Source organism: Drosophila sulfurigaster, chromosome 2R, assembly GCF_023558435.1.
Source record: "Drosophila sulfurigaster albostrigata strain 15112-1811.04 chromosome 2R, ASM2355843v2, whole genome shotgun sequence".
Lineage (NCBI taxonomy): Eukaryota > Metazoa > Arthropoda > Insecta > Diptera > Drosophilidae > Drosophila > Drosophila sulfurigaster.
In genome coordinates, this window is record NC_084882.1 from 18,979,874 (window position 1) to 19,004,112 (window position 24,239).

The window sequence follows — 24,239 nt, forward strand, 5'->3', positions numbered from 1 at the left end:
GCCCTGTAAATATATAACATATATTATAAAACATATATTATATATTTACGCATTGATTCCAAAAAGCAATTGATTTAGCTCTTTGCTTACCACGTAAGGACATGTGTGATTAATGTTTGACTTTGATTTAAAAAGATCGTAGACTATCTTTACAAATGGATGGTTATTTTTTCGTAAAAATGCGCATCCATCAACTGTGTAATCTATTAGCCACGGCTTATAACCATTTGCCTTTTTTTAGCACCTGACCATGGACATGTATATTGTTCACTGGATGAAGAATAGTCGAATTAAAGTTAACATCAACTCGTTTCCTATTGATTGCTTTCAGTCGGCAAGTGTGTACAATAATCCATGATTGATTTTTGGACTCACATTCCAGGTTCGAAAATTTAACACTTATAGCATCCTAAATCATTCGCATTATTGACATAATTTAGTAGAATATGGTTCATGTAAAGATCATACTCACATTGTAATTTAATACACTAAAAGTTATTTGTAAAATAAACGTAAGACTTAATATGTTCCGCATAGTGTTGATAGTTAGAGAAAACTGTAAAAATTTATTTCATTGGCTATTCAACAAGTGGAATTCTAAAATCGATCGTTAAACAAAAATAATAGGTTGCCTATCCGGTTGATTAGCGCATTTATAATTATTTTAATTGGTATGTCAACAATTTAAATATTACAAAAGAAATTAACTTTAATTCGAATTTATGAATCTAAATTTACCTTAAAGAAAGATACCAAAAAAAACCCAGACGGACAGACACACAGACGGACATGGCTAGATCGTCTCGGCTGTTGACGCTGATCAAGAATATATATACTTTATAGGGTCGGAGATGCCTCCTTCTACCTGTTACATACATTTCCTGCCGGCACAAAGTTATAATACTCTTCTACCCTATGAGTAGCGGGTATAAAAATACCGTAAACCATCTTTATGATTGGATGGTTATTTTTCCTCAAAATCCATCAAAAGTAACATCTATTAGCCATGGCTTATAACCATTAACCTTTTAAATAACTCGGTATGGATTTCTAAATTGTTCACTGGATGAAGAATAGTTGAATTGTAGTTAAAATCCACTCTTTTTCTATTTATTGCTTTCAATCGGCAATTGTGTACCAAAACCCATGAAAGGTTTTTCGAAACACACTTCACATTTGTAAATTTAATACTGATGGCATCCTAAATAAATTCGAATTATTAATTTAGTAGTATATTGTGAATGTTTAAATCACACACTTACATTGTAATCGATTTCATTAAATGTTATTTGGAAAAGAAGAGCATCAATTAAAATGTTCCACATATTGCTGATAGTTAATGAAAACTGATCCAATTCGTTTAATTTGCTTTACGCCATGTGAAATTATAAATATCGATTACATCATTAATAGAGATGTTAAAAATAAATAATGGTTAGCTCATCCGGTTCATAGAACCAATTTTACTACATGAAAATATTACGATTATTTAAACAAATTATATATTGCCAAAGAAATAAAGCAATAATTTTTCGACCATAGAAAACATAAATGATATTGCCTTTATTTTATTCATAAAAATATTTAGTTATCCTCGATATATTCCATACAATATTTCGTAATAATTTGTATCCTTCTATCAAATTTCCATTCTATAAGAAGGCAATAATCACCAGTTGGAAAAGGAAGTCGTATGGAATTCGGTGTAAGATATAAGTCTTTCACTATAATTGGGCCCTGTGAATATATTGGAATTATCTTTTACGCATTGATTCCAAACAACAATTGATTTTGCTTTCTGCTTACCATGTAAGGACATGTGTGATTAATGTTTGACTTTGGTCTAAAAATGTCGTAGAGTATCTTTACAAATGGATGGTTATTTTTTCTTAAAATGCACATACATCAACTGTGTAATCTATTAGCCACGGCTTATAACCATTTGCCTTTTTAGCAACTGACCACGGGCATGCAAGTTATTCACTGGATGAAGAATAGTCGAATTAAAGTTAACATCCACTCGATGCCTATTGATTGCTTTCAGTCGACAACTGTGTACAATGATCCATGATTGATTTTTGGACTCACATTCCAGGTTTGAAAATTTAATACTTATAGCATCCTAAATCATTCACAATTGTACACATAATTTTGTAGAATATCTTTTATGTAAAGATCATACTCACATTGTAATTTAATACACTAAAAGTTATTTGGAAAAGAAACGTAATACTTAATATGTTCCACATAGTGTTGATAGTTAGAGAAAACTGTAAACATGTATTTCATTGGCTATTCAACAAGTGGAATTCTAAAGATCGATCGTTAAACATAAATAATAGGTTGCTCATCCGGTTGATAAACGCAATTATAATTATTTTAATTGGTATGTCAACAATTTAAATATTACAAAAGAAATTAACTTTAATTCGAATTTATGAATCTAATTTTAGCTTAAAAGAAAGCGAAAAAAAACATCTCAGAAAAAAACATGTAATAAAAAAAATATACAGTCGATTGTGTTTACGACTATGAGATTTCCTCTACCGTGTGTCAGTGAAGACAAGTATAAGAAACGAGTTGAAGAATTGGTGCCTTTAATTGAAACACAAGATATATATATAAGAAAATCGTAGACGTAATTCAATTTTTATTCTCATATGTGGCTACAAATACTTTTTGCTTATTAATGTAATCCACAGGGACCAGCCGATTTCATCATTACAAAGATTATAATTCAAAATATCAAAATGTGTTGTCAGTTATTTTTCTTGAATAAATTTTAGACTCTTCTACACTTTCGGATATAAGACAAAAGCAACTAAGCTGACTGTGACTGTATTTAATTCACGTATACAATTATCGATCCTCAATGTATTCCACAAAAATTTAATAGTTGCTTGTATCCTTCTATCGAATTTCCATTCTACAAGAAGGTAATAATCGTCAGTGGGCGCAAGAAGTGGTATAGAACTCAGTGTAAGATGTAAATCTTTTACTATAATTGGGCCCTGTGAATATATTGGAATTATCTTTTAAGCATTGATTCCAAACAATAATTGATTTTGCTTTCTGCTTACCACGTAAGGACATGTGTGATTAATGTTTGACATTGGTTTAAAAATGTTGTAGATTATCTTTAGGACTAAATGGTTATTTTTTCTTAGGAAGACGCACACATCATAGTTAAGATCTATTAGCCACGGTTTATATCCATTTGCTTTTTTTAAATATCTGAATATGGACTTCTAAATTGTGCACTGGATAAAGAATAGTTGAATTCAAGTTAAAATCCACTCTTTTCCTATTTATTGCTTTTAATCCGCAATTGTGAATAACAACCCATCATAGGTTCTTCGATTCACACTCCACATTTGTAAATTTGATACTCATGGCAGCCTAAATCATTCTCATTATTATTTTTGTAGAATATTATGAAAGTAAAAATCACACATTATAAATGATATCATTAAATGTTATTTGAAAAATAAGAGCAACAATCAAGAACTAAACTAATTCATTTCATTTGCTCTACGCCATGAGGAATTATAAATATTGATTGCATCATTAATAGAGATAATAGTTGGCTCATCCGGTTCATAAAAGCAATTGTCATAATTTGAAATAGTATTTGAATTATTTAAATATTACGAGGCACTCAACTTACTCGGGTAACATTTAAGGATGGGGCTAACCAAGAAAAATTAAAATTAAAAATCCAGTTAAAAATAGAAGAATAAAATTATTATCGAATTTAAACCATATCCGTCGACACTAATACCAATTATTTGTTTGCTGTTCATTTTTTGTCATATTCAGCTAATTAATCAACAAAAACTGTCAACAGATTTATGCTAAATGTTAACTGTGAAAATAAATAAATGAAATAAGATTAACTTCATAGATACATTTAGGCATCCTCGACATATTCGAAGTAAAATTTATTAATAGCTTGTATCTTTCTGTCAAATTTCCACTCTATAAGAAGACAATAATAACCAGTTGGCAGAGGAAGTGGTATAGAAGTCGGTTTGAGGTATAAGTCATTCACTAATATTGGACCCTGAGAATATAAATAAAATTATACATTGATCTAATACTCAAATTTGCTTTGAGCTCACCATATAAGGACACGTGTGATTGATATTCGAACTGGATCTAAAAATGCTGTAAACCATCTTGATAAATGCATGATTGTTTCTTTTTAAAAATGCGCATACATCAACATTGACATCTATTAGCCAGGGCTTATAACCATTTGCCTTTTTTAGTAACTTTGTATGAACACCCAAATTGTACACTGGATAGAGAATAGATGAGTTAAAGTTAAAATCCACTCTTTCTCTATTTTTCGCCTTCAGTCGGCAATTGTGTATTAGCACCCATGATAGGTTTTTTGATTCGCACTCCACATTCGTAAATTTAATACTGATGGCATCCTAAATGAATCACATTATTTATTTATTTATATGTCTACATTTCCACTAAAATCATACTTACATTATAAATGAATTCATCAAAAGTTATTTGGAAAATAAGAGCAATAATTAATAAGTTCCACATACTTTTGATATTCAGGGGAAACTAGACGAATCCATTTCATTTGCAATTCACCATAAGCTATTATAAATTTCGGTCGTTAAGCACAAATAATGGATAGCTCATCCGGTTGATAAAAGCAATTATAACAATTCGAATTGTTATTTGAACAACTTAAACATTACAGGTTACATTAAGTAAAGGCAAAATAAACACAACTTTTTTTTTGAGTTTCGACAATTGGTGTCTGGACAATTACCAATTAGATAGATCATTTATTTATTTGAGGTCATTTGGAGAATTTCAGGAATATCCAGCAACAAAATCATTAATTTCTCAATAGGTTAACTTTTCATGATCATTATAAGAATAGAAAATATGTGTAAATTAAAAGCCAGAGGACATTGTCATATTTAGGAATCTTCGAGATATTCAAAGAAGAATTTATTTATGGCTTGTATCTTTTTTATCAAATTTCCATTTTACAATAAAGCAATATTCTCCAGATGGCATGGGAAGTGGTATCGAATTCGGTTTCAGATACAAATCCTTCATAATAATTGGACCCTGTGAAAATGCTTATGTACACAATCATTTCATATCAGAATTGAATTCTGCTTACCACGTAAGGACATGTGTGATTGATATTCGAGCTGGGTCTAAAAATGTCGTAAACTATCTTTACAAATGGATGGTTATTTTTCTTTAAAAATGAGCATACATCGAAGTGGACGTCTATTAGCCACGGCTTATAACCATTTGCTTTCTTTAACAACTGGGCATGAACTTCCATATTGTATACAGGATAAAGAATCGTTGAATATGCGTTCAAATCTACTCTTTTCCTATTTATTGCTTTCAAGCGACAACTGTGTATTATAACCCACGATAGATTCGTCGATTGGCATTCCACATTTTTAAATTTAATACTGATGGCATCCTAAAATATTCGAATTATTAATTGTTGACGAATACGGTTTAAGTCATGAAAATACTTACACTATGAATGTATTTATTAAAAAGTATTTGAAGAATGAGCGTAACAATTAAAATGTTCCACATATTTTTGTTACTCGGAGTGAACTGACCGAATTTATTTTGTTTGGTAATCTCCATTTAAAATTATGAATAGCGATTTAATGATGAATATAAATACTATATAATAAAAGCATGTTCATATGAAAAAGCAATTCTGATGATTTGATGATCATATCTATTATCTGTTCATATGAAATGGACGTGACATAATATACATACATAACATATGTAGTCTTTTATAAGTTGCTATGACACTTTTATCACACATATTCCACCTCTTGTTCAATATATAAATACAAAATAATTGGAATAGTAATTAGATCATTTAAAAAATTGTATGACATGTTAAATACGAATTTATAGTCTACTTTAAATGGTGAATAAAGTAAGCATATAGTTCTATCATAAAAATGTAAAACTATTTCAGTAGTTTTAGTATATACAAAACAAAATTTATAATCATTTCTACATATTTTTATATATTGATATTTCAAAATCTATATATATAAAAGAAAGTCGTGTTAGTTACACTATTTATAACTCAAGAACGGCTTTACCGATATGGCTGAAAATGGTGAGGAGGTAGCTTAGAGCCAGGAGAAGGACATAGGATACCTATCTCTTGTGTAAATATATTATTAAAACAGGGGTGCTCAATATCGTCTTACGACAGAACATTTACTAACACAAGTACAAGAAAGTGTGCACATATTCAGTGACGTTTTTGTGTTGGTTTGCAGCTGTGCACTGAGAGAAAGAAAAACGAATTCATCACTCATTTTACTGATAAATGTATGTAACAAGCTAAAAGAAACTGCTGCTGTCGGTAGTAGATATACAGTATATACCAAATACATTATTCTCGGAATCGAGATACTTTTTATATTTCTCGTAATACTTTTTAAAATAATTCTGCACTGCTTAGCTCAAAAAAAAATTTGTAATTTGTTAAACATTTGTAAATTTGGAATTTTTTTTTATGTGGCATATATTGCTGATTAGCACAACATATAAATAGATAAAATAGAAAAATATAAAACAATTTGTTAGAGTCTTTATTAAAGATTAATAATAAATATAAAATATAATCGAAATAACAGTTTTTTTTTTTGTTTAATTATTAAAGATCTTCAATAAATTCAATATGGTAGTTTGTATACACTTTGGCTACCTTATTTATTGTCCAATTAACTATGATCGAATACTCGCCTGTTGGCATCGGTAGCGGCAGCCGTCCAGTTGTTAGATACAAATCTTTAATTATAATGGGACCCTAGTGAATAAAACTTTTATTAAAATTAATATCTTGCATATATTTTCTGCCTAACACTTACCATAAAAGGACATGTAAGGTTAATATTGGAACGATCTTTAAACAAATTGTAAAGTATTTTTATAACTGGATTGTTGTTCTTTTTGAAAAACTGACAAACATCAGTTTTTACATCAATTAACAAGGGCTTAAAGCCATTGGCCTTAAAGCCTTCTTCTGCATTTGAAATCTTAATTTGACCTCGTTAGCAGGCCGAATAAAACTCCCGTTGAAGTTCAATACAGGTGTCTTTTGATTGCCTTCAAACGACATTCATGAAGCATAAATATTTTATTGTCCGTCTCGCATATAGCATTTGTCCAACGGATAATAGTTGCTACATGAAAATACATCTGTCAGTATCACTTTTGAACATTCATAAATTTTGATAATTAAAAGGGTAACAACTAGAATTATTAAGATTATCCGCGTGATATCCCTATTGCAATAGAGTAAACACTAAACTTGATTTCGTGTAGGTTTTCCCTATTTGGAATACGTAAAATACTACATTCTATTAAAATGTAATAATAATGATTTTATAATTGATTTTAAAGTTGTTAACGATTTTGTAATTGTGTAATAATCAATGAGCCAGCAAAGTAATATCAAATCAATTTTGCATAATCAATTACATGAACAGTGCTTTGTATTTCACGGCTGAAAAGACAATAGACCTGACGAACAAAGTAAATATGCAACGGATAGTTTGCTCTACAGAATACAAATCATTCATTATTTTTATGGTATATTAATTTGGTAAAATTCAAAATTAATACCGCACTATTTCGCTTTTATTCAAAATAATGTGTATCTCACAAGGTGGGTAGTATCTCATAACTTTCTTACTTGTTTAATAAAGTGTTATCATTAATGAATTAATTGATAATCTCTTTCATGTCGACTGCAATCTACAAACCTATTAATGATAATTCAATAAAGCATTATTTTTATAAATAAACCACAAGTCTATTTCTATAAATATTTTTGTATAAATAGAAATAAAAATAAAGTTAATGCATTTACACTTTAAGTTGAGCACACATAAATACTATTTATTTACAAAATTTTCAAAATATAGACATGAAAAAAAAGTAGTACAAATAATTAAAGAACTTACTTAGCAACATTTTATTATAAATCCTCAATAAACTCAATATAAAAATTTGTATACACTTTCGATTTCTGATTAAGAGTCCAGTTTATGCCGATAGAATATTCACCTGTTGGCATAGGCAGCGGGATCCGCTCAGTTGTCAAATATAAGTCTTTAACTATTATTGGACCCTTGTAAATACAACCTTATTTGTAAGAGTTTTGGAATCTATTTATTTATTTTATTTACTTACCACAAAGGGACATGTATGGTTAATATTTGAATAATCCTTGAACACATTATATATTAATTTAATAACGGGATTGTTATTCTTTTTAAGAAAAAGGCAGACGTCAGCTTTTATATCATATAGCCAAGGCTTAAACCCATTCTCTTTTTTTTTTAGTTGATATCTTATTTTCATATCGTTAACAGGATGAAGTAATGTGCCATTGAAGTTCATTACAGTTATGTATCTTCTTATTGCCTTCAAGCGACATTCATGCAGCACAAATATTTTATTGTCCGTCTCGCATATAGCATTTGTAAAACGAATAATAGCTGCTTCCTGAAAACACATCTGTCAGTATCCATTTTGAACCTTAATTCTTACATTTACATTATAAAAAAGCAAAGTGGAATGCACCAAACACTATATATATAACAATTATTTGTGTGATATTCATGTTGTTATATAGCCAATACTAGACTTGATTGATTGATGTTCTTTCGTTTTATAATAGTTAAAATAAGTATAGTTTATTAAAATGCGAGACCATACTGTCAGCTGGTTTGTGCGGTCACATCTGATACATCTGCCATCAACAGTAATAATAATGATTTTTTAATTGTTGTTAAAGTAATTTATAATTTTATGATTGGGTAAGCACACAAAAATAAACAAAACACAATTTATATTATTTATACAGTACTTTGTATTTAAAGGTTAAAAAATAAGAGCTAATAAATTGAACTACAGATGACAATTGGATTTTCTGTATACAAATAAAATGGTGTGGTCTTTCATTGAAAAATTAATGGATATTAATTATACCCGCTACCCATAGGGTATAAGGGTATTATAAATTTGTGCCGACAGGAAATGTATGTAATAGGTAGAAGGAGGCATCTCCGACCCTATAAAGTATATATATTCTTGATCAGCGTCAACAGCCGAGACGATATAGCCAAGTCCGTCTGTCCGTCTGTGTGTCTGTCCGTATGAACACCTAGATCTCAGAGACTATAAGAAATAGAGCTATAATTTTTTCGACAGCATTTGAAATGTTTGCACGCAGATCAAGTTTGCTTCAAATTTTTGCCAATACCCCTTCCGCCCCCGCAAATCAAAAAAATCGAATAACAAGCATAATTTTAAGGCTAGAGCTGCGAATTTGGTGTATATAATAATAACTAGTATTTATGAGTCCTGAAAGTTTGATTGCGATCAGATAAAAATTGTGGAAGGTATGAAAGAAATACTTTTGTATGAGCAAAAACGCCAATCTGGTACATTGTGCCGTCTATGGTATAGTTGAAATGTGATACTATATCGATATACTAAATATACCATTTGGTATATATTTTTTGTATTTTGTAGTATTTTCGGTATATTTTGAAAATAACACCGCAATATTTTGCTTTTATTCAAAATGGGTAGCGGGTAACTCACAGTCGAGCACACTAGACTGTAGCTTTCTAACTTGTTTTAATTGGAGTTTTAGGTAAAATCTATATGTCATCCTTGACATAAAAACACATCTGTCAATATACATTTTTAACTTAAATTCTTAAAATTACACTAGAAATATTGAGACTATCCGCGTGATATCCATGTTGTAATATCGGTAAAACTAAAATTAAACGCTTGTTGTTCTTTTATAAGGTTTAAAATGCACGCAATGGAATTTTATTAAAAATGCTTTTTTAATTGATTTTAAAATTGCTTACGATTTTGTAATTGTGTAATAATCAATGAGCCAAAAAAGTAACACTACCCCATTTTTACAACATCAATTACGTAAGCAGTATATTGATTTCAGGGCCAACGAGTTTAAAAAATTACTTTCAACACATACGCGACAATAAAGTAAAGATTAAACCTATAATTCCTTATCCTGTATAAAAAAAATCACAATTATTTTATTAATTTTTATTTTGGCTAAGGGCTTATGCCGTATATATAATATTATTTAAACATAATACATTATTTTTTAGAAAAAAAAAATTTTTTTTTTGAGATTTATTTAAAAATCTACATATTTATCAATACATTCCGAAATTATTATTAAAGATTAAACCGTTATATCTTATAGGCTTAGAATTTTGTTGATTAATATGAATTACACACATAAAAGAAGCAATTCAAAAATTATCTGTATTAAAAATAAATCCAAGAATTGATGAATTCTTAAAGATCCTCAATATATTTAATATAATTGTTGGTATACACTACACTTTCGATATTTGATTAAAAGCCTAGTTTATGACGGTAGAATTACCTATTGCTGGACCTTTGTAAATATACACATCAAAAACCAAATTTTTTGAATGCATTTGCTTTTCACTTACCAAATCTTATCAATTTTTTAACTTGATTTCTTAAAATTACATTGAAAAAGGCATAGTTGAAAGCGGTGAAATCCATGTTATAATGTAGTAAACACTAAACTTGATTGATTTTAATTTTTTGGTTTTATATTATCTCAATGATAGTTAATTGGCTTATAATAACATGTTTATGATGCTTTTTTAAATAGCACTTTGGATGTTTTCCATATTGTAATTCTGTTAAAATTAATGAACCAAAAAAAAAGCTAAATAAAGCTTGAAAAAAATAAGAATTAATTGTATATTTACAACCAACAAGTAAGAATGCTACAATTGAGTATGCTTGACTGTGAAATACGCGCCACCCGTTTACCGTAAAACCAAAGAATGCTGTATTATATAAAATATACTAAAAAAATATTCTAAAATACTAAAATAAATCGAATTAGCGGATAGTTTTTATCAATTTTTGATTATAGACAGATAGACAGACTTTGTCTCGGCTGTTAAAGTTGGTGAAGAATGAACACATATTATGGGGTCAAAATAAACCATTTTTTAAGTTTTTATTGATCCTCTTTGTATTCGAAATATAAATTCAAATATGACGTCATTTTATTATCAAAGTTCCAAGTGGAGAGTAAGCCATATTCTCCTGTTGGCATCGGCACAGGAATTGATTGTGGCTTGAGATATAAGCCAGTTACTATAATAGACCCCTATAGAATATTTTTAATTAATCAAACTATTACGATTTAACTTGCGTTATACTTACCCGATAAGGACAACTATGATTAAGATTCGAAAAATCTTTAAAAATGTTAAAAACCATTTTAATTATTGGATTATTGCGTCTTCTTTGAAATTCGCATGCATCAACAGTAACATTGTATAGCCATGGCTTGTAGCCATTGGCCTTTTTGACTATTTGAACATTGACTTTCACATCACAGAGTTCGTATAGTATAGTAGCATCATAGTTGAAGATATACTTGTTCCTTTTCATTGCACGCAAACGACATATATTAACCACATATCTGCTTACATTACTTGATTTACAAAAAACATTTGTAAACCTTACGGCAGCAGATTCCTGGAAAATATTGTAATCATTTTTTATTTCTTTTTTTTAATTATTTAACTTACTGTGCTAAAATATTCATTAGAAATGACCAGAACAATAGCAACAAATATAACAGTAAAGTGCATGTTGCTTATTCACAGCTTTAGTCGAATTTCGCAGCATTTCAGTATTATAGAAATAATTAAAATAGTTTTATTTAATAGTTTCAATTAATATTTTTCTAATGATTTTAAAATTGTGTTTTGAATTAAGGAAATGGGATATCGGATTTATGTTTATATTTTATCTTCAAAACTCATGGTGAACAAATGTGATTTTAATTACATTTACAAAGCGATTATAATGTGATCATCCAGACAATATTATACACAGTTTGATTGTATGGACGTCAAATATTATACTTGCACAAAATATTGGCAATGGTCCAAAAGTGTGTTATGTTTCTTACTCCCGCTAAACATAGAGTAGAAGGGTATTATTTCAATGTGCCCACAGGAAATATAAGTAACAGACAGAAGGAGGACATTCGACCCTATAAAGTATATATATTCTTGATCAGCGTCGAGACAATATTGTCACGTATCATATGTCTGTCAGCATGGCTGTCTGTCTGTGAGTCCTAGATATCAGAGACTATTATAAAGCTATATTTTTTATTATTAATGCTGAGCGCAGATCAAATATGTTCTAGATATTTGCCGCTTCGGCCCCACTAATCGGAAATAAATAAAATATATATTGTAATTGTAAAGCTTGAGAGTTGAATTCTCAAAATTTGTTTGCGATTAGGTAAAAATGGTTTGAGTTATTTAAATTCTAGTTTATGTATGTACTAAAAAACGCCAGCTGCAGTCGAGGTATAGTTACTTAGGCTGAAAAACTTGGTAACTAACAAAGATTTCGGTATTTTGTAGTACTTTTCGATAGTATATTATATTTTAAGAATACTACCGCACAATTCTTCTTACATTAAAAATAGACAGCGGCTATCTTACATTCGAGCAATGAAGCTCACTTAGTTGTTTTAAACTCATTTGCAATATTATTATTTTCGTAAAATATTTTTTGTAATACAGATTACCATAATAATTTAAATTGCATCTTCTTTGAATTCGAAATATAAATTCACAGTCGACGTAGTTTTGTTATCAAAATTCCATGTTGTAAGTAACCCATACTCGCCGGTGGGCAACGGAATGGGAATTAATTGTGGCTTAAGATATAAGCCATATAAATGTACAGAATCCTGTAGAATATTTCGAATTAATTATAGAATAACGATTGGATTTGAGTTATACTTACCCTATATGGGCAAGGGTGATTAAGGTTCGAATAGTTTTTAAAAATGTTAAATACCATTTTAATCATTGGATTGTTGCGTCGTCTTTGAAATTCGCAGGCGTCAACAGTAATATTGTATAGCCACGGCTTATAGCCATTTGCCCGTTTGACCATTTGAACATTAACCTTCACATTATATAATTCATACAGCAAAGTAGCATCATAGTTAAAGACGTACATATTCCTTTTTACTGCACGTATACGGCAAACATTAACCACAAATCTGCTGAGATTACTAGATTTACAATAAACATTTGTAAACCTTACGGCAACCGATTCCTAGAACACAATATATTCATTTCGTAATATATATTTTTATAATTTTTGAACTTACTATGCCAAAGTATTGATTAAAAAGTACCAGTATAATAGCAAATATTATCACACTAAAGTGCATGTTGTTTATTCACAGCTTTAGACGTATTAAACATGAAAACAATTTCATTTGAAAAAATCACTTTTTAAGTTTAATTGCGATGCCGTTAATGAAAATTGTTTTGTACTGGGTTTGCTTTATATATGTATATCTTTATATGTATTTAAATTTGCAATGACAATTTACAAATGTGATTTTAATTGCACTTGTAAATAAAAAATAAAATAGTTAACAGTTTGTTTTTGACGGACTTGAGATTTGATATTCGCTTAAAATGGTAAAAATAGTAAGTTTTTGTTTACTTTTTGGGAGTGCTATATTCTATCAGATGCTGAGTACATAGTTTAAAATAAACTTATGAAAAATTCTTCATTCTCATAACTACCTGAAAATTTTGAAAATTTTGATTGCACAACCAAATCTTGTGATTCTTGGTACAGTTGTGTGCATAAAAAACACATCTTTAATATATCCTTAATGGCATCAGATATTGGCATAGAGCATGCAAATGGCGTGCGTTTTTCTTTCATCCTGTACGTTTCTTTTTTGCAGCCACCCATTGAAAGCAATTGAAGCAGAAATGCCTCAAATCATGTTCCACATGACAAACAGGACTAATGTGGTGGCCACCAGGATGCTATCGCTTGATATTCTGCTCTTATATGTGTTGCGTAGACTTGTGTGCCTGGCAAACTTCACGACTTTTTTTCGCCAAGCAAATAAGCCCCAACCCCAACCCCGACTCCAACCCTTTAATGAAACACCAACCGGTTGACACGACAACCAACAGTGGCTGCAAAAAAATCTGCAAACTTTAAAGCAAACAACAGGCAGACACAACGCTACCCCCGGGGGCGACAATTTTCAAAATGCGTTTGACAAAATGACATCCACCCGACCCGTTGTGGCCCCTTGGTCACCCCCCCTCCCCGCTCCTAAGCCGAGCCCATTGATTGCCTGTTAGACGGGCAAAGAAAAGTTCTGGTTATGGTTAGCCTGCTGCTGGTGAATGGTGCCCTCAATCCTCTGTGTCCTCCGTCCTCTATTCTCTGCCCTCTGCCCTCTGTCGTGGTGCCTGATGTTTGGCGGTCGTCTGCGTGCTTCACGGTTTATTGGTTCCATTTCGCATGTGTGTTTCTCCGTCCACCATCAAGCTAATTTGCAAATAATATCAATGTGTGCGAGTGTGTGTGTGTGTGTGCGTTGCTGGCATGTAAATTTCCCCTAGAAAGGGTTCCATCTCAGCCAGCCCTCTATTGACGTCGATGACGCAGCTCTGCCTCTCAATGGGCTGTTTGTTCGGTTTGGCGGTTTGCTTTCAAATATTCTGAAATTAGATTTTAAAATCCTTTTTGCGTGCAGCTTTTCGTCCGTTTTATTTACTTTTGCAAATTAAGGTCACAATTGTGCGTTGGCTTTTAAGGCAATTGTTTGCCCCCAAATGGCCTTACCTTTGCTTTGCTTTGAAGATCTTCATAGATGATGTCTTTCAGCTCACGTGTCGCAACTTGAGTCGCAGTGCAAATATGTAACAAATTTGCCGATGTTTTTGTTCGCAAATCTTTTGATTTTTCAAGCGGTTTAAGTTGGCATACTAGTATGGACTATATAACTGTTACTATCTGGCTTTGATTGCTGCCACTCGTAGAACTTGCCACATGCCACGCACAGATACACAGATACGAAAGTAGAACGTTTTATGCAAATGACGCGCTGCCTTGGCGATAAGAAGCGTTGCAGGTAAGAGAACAATTGATTATGATTATGATTGAGCGGCGCGCAAAAGTCAATAACAATAACAATAACATAATGCAGACACTGATACTACAGCTGCCAACAAAAGCCAAAGCCAACAATGGACTCAAGGGGAATGGGCAACGCAATCCCAGCTTCAATTCCGTGGCGGAAACTCAGCACAGCACTTAAAATTAATGGAAAAGTATAGCCAACAACAAACACACATACACACACAGCACAGCAGAGCACACACAACAAAATGAAATTTAAATAATAAATAAAAAGCATTGAAGCTCAAGTGAAACTCACAATGCTTCACTTGCTGCCCAGTCAAACTCAGACTTCTCTCTCTCTCTTCGGCTTCGAGTTCCTTTTGCTCCTTCCGCGTCTCTGTCGAAGCGTAAAATATTATGTCATTATCAAGGCAACGCAATAAATTTCACTGGACGCGGTCTAGTCAAATTTCAATACAATAAAAAAAACTGTTTGAATTTACAATTAGCTGGGGAATGAGACAGAAGTTTGAGTGGCGTTGTTGCTATGGAGTGTGTGAGTGTGTCAATTGATAAAGTGAATATAGCAGTGTCCTGTCGCGTTTCGCTTCTCTCATTTCTTTTTTCTCAGTTCACAGGCCACTGACGAGTGCCACTCAAAGCAAAAAAGGACCACCGCGGTGTTATTATCTTGGATTTGGCATGCGTTGCGCCTGGCATCTAATTACATTGACAGGACTTACCACGCCGGAGCAGGAGCAAGACCAGAAGTAGCACCAGTGCAGGATATTCAAATGCGCGACACTGTGAGTGACACCCGTTGCCTTGGCCCCACAAAAGTGATGACGAAATGGCCCTGGAAACAGTTTCCATTTGGAGAGCTGCGGACGAGTGTTACAAGTCATTAAGCTGCTGTAATTGCCGGCCAGATAACTTCTATCTATCTGGCAGAAAACTGTCCCAATAACCATAAATATGAAGTTGGATTCAGCCGCACCCCCCGATGTTTTTATTGATCTGGTGGGCTGCACCGACTTTCACTTGATTTGCCATTTCTTGGACACTCAATTCACATATGAATTGTTTATAGACTTCATCTGCCATTCAAGTATGCTTTTCTCCTCTCCTACGCATATCCGACTTTCATAAAGGAAATGACATTTCTTTACGGCACTTTTCGCAACATTTCGCCGACTGACATATATCACCTTTTTCCTTGACGCTTAACGTTCCACATTTCCGCTTTTGGTTTTTCCCCTTCACTGCTTCTTCAACTATGTTGTTTGGCTTGTGGTATAAGTCGATTATATGCGGAAATGAAAACCCATAAAAATCCTTTCCTACGGTGATTAGTTAACATATTTTTCGTCGCACTTTCGTCCCAACAAAAAAAAAAAATGCTGTGTGTGGGGTTCCATATTTTGGGACTCTGGACAAGGGAAACAATTATTTATGAGAAATATTATTTATTATTTATTATTGTTGGACTTTTGGGTATTCGTTTGTGCATGAACTTGAGACCAAAATTGTTGTAGCGTGTGGTTGAGGCCCATTAAACTTGTGAGTGGTCTGTCATTTATGAGTTATGCATATTAAAAGAGGGATGCTACATAGACTCGTATGAATTACTTATTTGTTTACTTGTTAACTCTACAATTGACATTTAAAATTGTTATTTGAGACGGTAAAAAAAACAAAAATTATTGAAGATAACATAAACGATTTAAAATGAGCAAGCAATTGTGACTTAGTTCTCCACTTCCACTTTTTATCAAAACGCATCCAGAAATTTTAAATACAATTGTAATTAAGTATGCACCAAAAGTCGCAGCTTTAGACTTTAAAATTACACTTGTATTTTGAATAAAATAAAAATATTGCGGTATTATTTGAAAAATATACCGAAAATACGTGCAAAATACTTAAAATATCGAAATAGTATTATAGCTCTATATCTTAAATTCTCTGAAATCCAGTGTTTCATACCGACAGACGGACAGGCAGACAGACAGACATACATGGCTAAATTGTCTCGGCTGTTGATGCTGATAAAGAATATATATAGACTTTATAGAGTCGGAAAAGTTACATATTACATAATAATACCATATAGCATTTAAATCCATTTTATAAATAATCGGTGCTAATAATTGCTTATAGCTTAAATCGCGATTATATTATTTTCAAAATATTCCGAAAATACTAAAAAATACTACAAATTATAAGACATGGTATATTTGGTATATCTATATAGTACCACATTCATAATATATCATAGACGTCACAATGTACTAGATTGTCGGTCAAAGCAACTCAGACCTCTAGTAAGTTAGCGTTTTTGCCGATACAAGAGAATTTCTTTAATAACTTCCACTTTATATCTTGCTAAAAAGTTAATGTATCAATAACTGAAATGTAAATACAGAGTATACAAAAATTAAAAATGTAAGAACTGTTTTTAGTTAAGCCTTCAATTTCTAATTTAAATTTACCTAAAATTTAATGAGCCGCAAGTTGTAACGACAACTCAATTTTGTATGGAATATTTTTCATTTTAACAATATCATTTACGTGTACCGACGTATTTTGCATATTACGGCAACAAATTGTTTTATAATTTAGGTCAGATTCAGTGAGTTCATCCGTGAAACAAGCAAGTACCAAGCACAGTTGCAGCCGGCAAAGACAGCGTTGACAAATAATTGAAATCAATCAAATTGCTTAAGGACATCCCCTCAGCTTTAGGCTGGGAAAAAAGGTTGCCAACCAACTAATCAAAATTCAATTTGTGTCGCCAACGTAGATGACAACACGGATGCTAAAATCATTAAAAATCAAAATTCGCAAATGATGCGCATAATGGACTCGGCAGCCGCTCAACATGAGTTTCCCATGCAATCAAGCGTCCAGGATCAGCTGCCTGAGCAGAAAGCGATGTTGTGTGCCACTTTTCGGTTGATGGGTTCATTCAGTGAAAATTGAAATATCGCTGGGCATTTGTTGTTGCTGCCAGAAATGTTTGCAAACATGTAACCCGCGCTCACAGTTGTTATTGTGGCAACGAAGCGTATCAATAAATCCATTTAAAATTGCGTGCTGGCCGCGTGTGCTGCGAGTTGAGTCGAGTGTTTGTCATTTCAGGCCGCACACATAATGCAATGGGAATTATGGCTGCTTAGTAGTGAGTGCGCCGACAAAAATTGCAAATAAATTGGCAACGACAGCGAAACAATAGCGCCAAAAAGACGTCAGCAACTGACATCGATATCGCGATAAACTCCCGTCTACCTCCTGTGGCAACCCTCGTCGGGGCTCATAGGTAAGTAAGCAAGTAAACTACTAATACCATTTGCCGCTGGCTGACTGAAACAGTCACAATATTTGTCAGCCAATAATCCGCAGCCAACAACCCTCCAGCAGCTCAATTTAAAATGCAAAATCAAAGTAAATCAATTTCATTTGCAAAAACACAGAGCTGAGCACGTACTGCATGATAAGACGTCCAATAAATCACATTTGCCAAATTTTTACTTTGATTTTCTTTTCTCTTGCCAGCTAAAAATTATGCGCATATGCGACAGGACACTAAGCAAAAGCGACAGACAGGAGGACACATGCGCTGTCGCCTTGGATATTGTAATTTGTGCGAAATCCTCAAAAATCCAACGCATTTATCACAAATATGCGCCCATAAATCAGCATACATCCAGACCAAAGGCAAATACTATATCTTCTGGTGGGTGAATATGAAGAATTTCCTTTGAGGGTTGGGGAAACTTGCCACTTAAGTTGGCACAGTTTCCATCCGCCGCATCTTTGTTCATGGCCATAAAACGCGCATCGTCGCAACGGGCGCGTCTAATTTGCACATTTTCACTATTTTAATGTTTTGCCGCCGATTTTTTAATGTCGTTATTTATGCGGTCTGTTTATGATTTTATGCGCTTTCTATGCAAATCACACACGCACACTCAGTAGATCGTAAACTAAAGGTGACGTCATTTATCACACTCTAAATTTATGCAAAAGTTGCCACTTAAAATTGGAGTATCTTTTGACAATGTATCTTATAGATGCGATAGCACACGATTGTTCTTTGATGATGATATATGGTTTATTGCAATTAAAATGAGTATTTAAATGATAAAACAACTATTTATTTATTGCTAGGAATAAATCACACACTACAAAACATGCATAGTTTTAAAGAGTTTTCCTGTAGGGAATTAATGCTGTTATCCTCATCAACAGATAAAATAAAACTTAAATTATTTATTTCATCATATAAGAATTATATAATACATACAGCAATGCAAAGTAATTAACAATTAATCTTAAACTCAGACATTATTTGGGCAAATGATTTTCTTTCAAAAAAACGAAATTATTTATCTACAATAAAAGGTACAAACCAATTGGTAAACATATTACAAATAAAACGAAGTAAGGAGATACATATGCAATAGATTTTTAATATGTTACGTCATTATAATACTGAACTAAAAAACAAACTATGTAGTTATTAACACCTTGATTTTTTGACATTTTCCCCTTGACACTTTAACTGAACTTATAGAATTGATTCTATAAATCGATTTAGCATATTTCTAATTTAAGTTAAAGATATTTTGAGATTTTTATAATTCATTTAATGGAAAATTGAACCTTAATATTCTGACAATGCATTTTTCTAAAAAACACAACAAAATTGCACTTTATTGTCGTATAAATTCTTATAATAAATCCATCTCTAGAGAGCACACAATTTTGAGTAACTTTCAGCAAATGCTCTTTAAGTAGCTGTCAACGATTCACAGGGGACAACAAGAAGGCAACAGTTCAATGGCCACTTTTGCATTCAACCCGTTTTTAGTGTCGTTAAGCAAATGCTTTTTAATAATTTAAGCGAGAGGGCATGCAAAGAGAGAGCCCAACTATCTACATATCGATGAGTATTTGTATTTACGACTCCCCCGTCATGTTGTCAATAACAATTTCGCAATGGCGACAACCCCTTCGCCAAGGACCAAAGACCAAAACCAAATCCAAATCCAAGTCCAAGTTCAGAACCAACTGTAGACGACGCAACAAATCGCTGCAAATTACATTCATAAAATTTTATCACCCAATATCGGAAATGGATTCGTTGTTGTTGCTGCTGCTGATGTCGTTCGGACCCCAGACTAATGGACAACGTATGACCGCGCGACAGTCAACAAAGAGCTTGCCCCATCTTGAGGCTGCTGTGTGCATGTCATTTGCAGTCATTCAAGCAGACCATCAAAGTAGTTGCAACAATTGGGAGTGAAATCACAAAAAATAATAATAATAGTAATAAAAATAAAAGGGTTGCAGCTTTAAGGCCATAAGCAGTCATAATTTCATTATCATGAAGTGTCAAGTGCGTCCTGCAAAACGGATTCCATTATGGAAATGGTCTCTCAAATGGACACTTTGTGTGCGCATTCTTTTTTTGAGGGGAACAAATTCGGATTAGGGATCATTGTGAACCCCACGGCAAAGTGACGTCAAGTCAAACGCGTTTAATTACTTTGAATTATTTGGCTAATTTGGCTGCAATATTGCGTTGCCAGGGCGATGATTCATTTTGGGCCAGTTGGCCAAAAGCGCGGAGAACCAGTCAATCATGCCAACTGTTGCCATCAGTCAAGTTCAAATTCAATCCGTTTGTCGTCACCAAGCCAACCATCAGCAAACAGGGCATCAGCAAATGGAAGGGTGCATTGGATTACATAAGAAACCCTTAAGGGGGTGGCGAACAACGTCTCAAGTTGACGCAAAGTCTTGCTTACTTGGTCAGCGCCCAAAGGCAGTTGCGGTCAGTGAAGGGATAAGCAGCATGCTAACCGAAGCCCAATTGGACTTTGTGTAACCACAAAACGGCTTTTAGTCTTCAAGTGTGTCTACTTCCGCCCTGAAGGCAGAGCATTTCGATTAATCAGCTACTGAATTCAAATAAATGCTTGCTGCATGTGGCACAACTCGACAATGGACACTCTGTGGATTTTTCATTTAATTGCAACACTCGAAGGGCTTCAACAAAATTACGACTTTCAATCAAAGCAATTTAAGCAACAAGAGAAAAAATATAAAAATACAAATCATAAAGACCATCAAAAGCATAACCAGCAAACACTTGAAGCACTTAACTGACCCCTCTGTATTTGCCACAACTTTTCCAACAATAAATTATCAAAATCTGTGGCATAAATCACATACGACCGTCGACGACTTTTCACTTTTCAATATTTGTTCAATGGGGGGGAAAACTCTCTGTGTGTGTGTTTGATTTGTTTGGCATATTGAAGTGGTCAAGCGTGCATCGAAGGCATCGAGGAGGCGGTTGTGACAAGCGTGCCATGTAAGTGGGCGTAACCCTGCCATCTTGTGGGCGTAAAGTTAATTGATTAACGACACGCAGAAGCAGTGCCTGAAAAGTGTGCCAACCCAAGTTGAAGGAAACCCCAAAAATGTGAGATTGTCAGGCAAAGTAACAAATTGAAGACGCACAATGTTTAGGCCTTGATTTGGCGACCATTGTCCAGACTTGGGTTCTAAATGATGACCATAACCGGGCTCTTTTGTTGTGAATTGATTGGAGTTTTATGAGCGTTTACCTGCTGTGGCTTCCCTCACACTCCACTCTCTCTTCATTCCCTCTCTCTTGGGCAGCATGTGGAGCGAACTTTATGAGCACTTTGGCTGCGATATTTATGCGTTTAATAAGCAACATGACAGGCTGAAAATGTCATGAGTCGCCTGTCATTCAACAGTGTAACAACTGCCAGCCGCAGGATATGATGAGCCGCCCTTCGCACAGGATGCGCTTGATTACTTGACATTTTGCATGGTGGATATGCCAGCGTATTAATGAACGAAATAAATTTAATTTTGGCAATTAATGTACTGAGCAAAGACGTCAGCAAGTTTCTGGCAACCTCCCCCGCAATCTGTAGCTTTATGTTTATCATTATTGACTCATGAGTACTCTCTGCACACACTCACTCGCATTCACATTCACTTGTCGCTCATAATAAGGGGAGGCGGAAGTGTGGGTGTGTCTGGGGAGGAGGCGTGGTCCGGCTGCTGGCATTTCGTAATCAAATATCAAGGCAGTGCTTTCACTTTCACTTTCGCTTTTCGCAAATTGCAATAAAGCGGGCAACGAGAAAGACCAACTAGGCGCCCCCTTCAAAGTATCCTCATTTTGGGGGGTGAAAGCTACGTTCGACATTCGACAGTTGCCAGAGTCAGTTGCTTAGTCATCATCGAGGCGACATTGTTTTGTGCCTCGAGGCCACTTATTGAGTGCTACTTGTACGCTCTTTATAAGAAAGTTTTATATCTTGTCCAAGTTGTTACTTTGTACTCGTTTCACACCTGAGCACAAAGAACTAGCCACTTCAAAGCCACTCGAAACAATTAGCGAAATCAAAGCAACTACTCGCTAATAACTTGATTAAAGATTAAAGCCGCTGTCTGTTAGGTAACGTGACTTAATTAAATGTGACCCACAAAAAATCGTGTGTGGAAGCCACACAAGAAGTCTCAGTTCATTTTCCCATCAACGTGTGTCGCGGTTTAGCCGCATTTTCGTTCCCCGGTTGCCTCAGTTAATCGTCGCTTTTCCATAGATACACATAAGTAGGGGGAAAGGATAATAGTACACGACAATGTCCTGACATATCACATGTATCCATTACACTCGACTGCCGCTGACCGAGGCGAGGGGTGAAGCCAAACTCCGAGCACGATTAGTGCAGTCAGCCGCGACCATGTCCATGTCGATGTCCATGTCCTTGTCCAGTCGTGCAGTCGCTCCGTCGTTCAGTCCATCAACGGCACATCAAACTGTCCGAGCAATGGGCTATACAATGGAACCATTCAATCAGCGAGCATAAAAACATAAAGAGATTTTAATTTTTTGATTATGTTGCCTTCCCTTCGACCAACGCACACATGAGACTCTCTCATGTGCGTGTCCTGCTCCCGAGGGAACTTTTCCTTTTGGCCTTAGCTACAGCTTTAACTACAGCTACTGCTGCTCCTTGCTACTGCGTCTTTTGTTGAATCGTTAATCAATGAAGTTCGTGTCTCTCCCTCCGCTTCCATCTTCGATTATTGGACACGACCCCTGGTCAGTTGTCCGACCCCTCGCTCAATTGCTAAGGGCAGCTCATTTGTGCGTTTAGCATAATAAAAAAATCAACGAGCAGTTGATTAAATTTCAATGTTAGTCGCTTGCATGTGGGAAAAGTTCGAGCAAACTTTGTGCTAATGCGTCGTAATTTCGATTTAAGTCATTTCCCGTAGTCCATTGCGGATAATTGCAGTTGATCAGGCGAACCGAAAATCAAGAGAGAAGCAAGGAAAATAGTTCCAACCAGCACCTGAGGTTTTTCCCATCCCCAAATCGCACTTTCCTCGTTCTGCTTTCGGCTTCCGCTCAATTAAACAATTGAATGCAATTTAAAGCCTCCGTCGCGGCACACAACAAAAGACAAATCATAGCTATTAATTCCGCACTCGTGGAATGTTTCATTACAAGGCACCAGGAACCAGGAACTGCTGCTGCCTCTTTATCCTTTTGTACTCCATGAGAATACATATGTGTGTGCTGCAAGGATGCTGCCAGCTACCAGCTCACTTTTAATTTCCTTGCGACGCCTTATTACGTTCATTCATATGCAAATCGTTGGACTGGAACACACAAAAGACCCAAGTAAAAACCTGAAGTCAAGAAAAATGCGAACGAAAAAGAAAAACCATCTCGACATATAAAAGGTTTTCCTTCTCCTCTTTTTTGGCATTTGGCTTTGAGCGATTAAAAAATAGCAACTGCCTTGTTGGAGGGCATATGCTTAGCATATGAATGCGATAGCGATTCCCGTTGCCATCTTGAAGTGCCGTGTCGAGTCGAGTCGAGTTGAGTCGAGTGTGCCGCACAGGATTTTCACCTCATAACCCAGAATGCGGCGTCATGGTGGTGTTTCTGTCTTTTAACTACCCGCGAATGGACCGTCAAATGCTTTATGGGGTTGTTGTTGCTATTATCCTCGAGTTGTTGCCATCCAACATTTTGCGACTGTACTTTTCTACAACAGCATTATTATATTCGTTTTAAGCATCCCATATCAAATTTAAATGAATCG

General features: G+C 34.1%; 1 protein-coding gene and 1 long non-coding RNA gene across 2 annotated transcripts; both read right to left on the minus strand.

The window, feature by feature from the left end:
* Positions 1–1,594: 1,594 nt before the first annotated feature.
* On the minus strand, positions 1,595–2,277 carry LOC133835713 (uncharacterized). Its single transcript, XR_009893636.1, has 3 exons — positions 2,187–2,277; positions 1,807–2,122; positions 1,595–1,737 (listed from the first exon to the last, which is right to left on the minus strand). It is a non-coding gene; the product is annotated as an uncharacterized LOC133835713 (long non-coding RNA).
* A 10,411-nt stretch (positions 2,278–12,688) lies between these two features.
* Positions 12,689–13,257, minus strand: LOC133839627 (uncharacterized). Its single transcript, XM_062271254.1, has 2 exons — positions 12,922–13,257; positions 12,689–12,865 (listed from the first exon to the last, which is right to left on the minus strand). Exons 1-2 carry the CDS (start codon positions 13,138–13,140, stop codon positions 12,710–12,712), a joined length of 375 nt encoding a protein of 124 aa, XP_062127238.1. The 5' UTR covers positions 13,141–13,257; the 3' UTR covers positions 12,689–12,709.
* Positions 13,258–24,239: the final 10,982 nt, after the last annotated feature.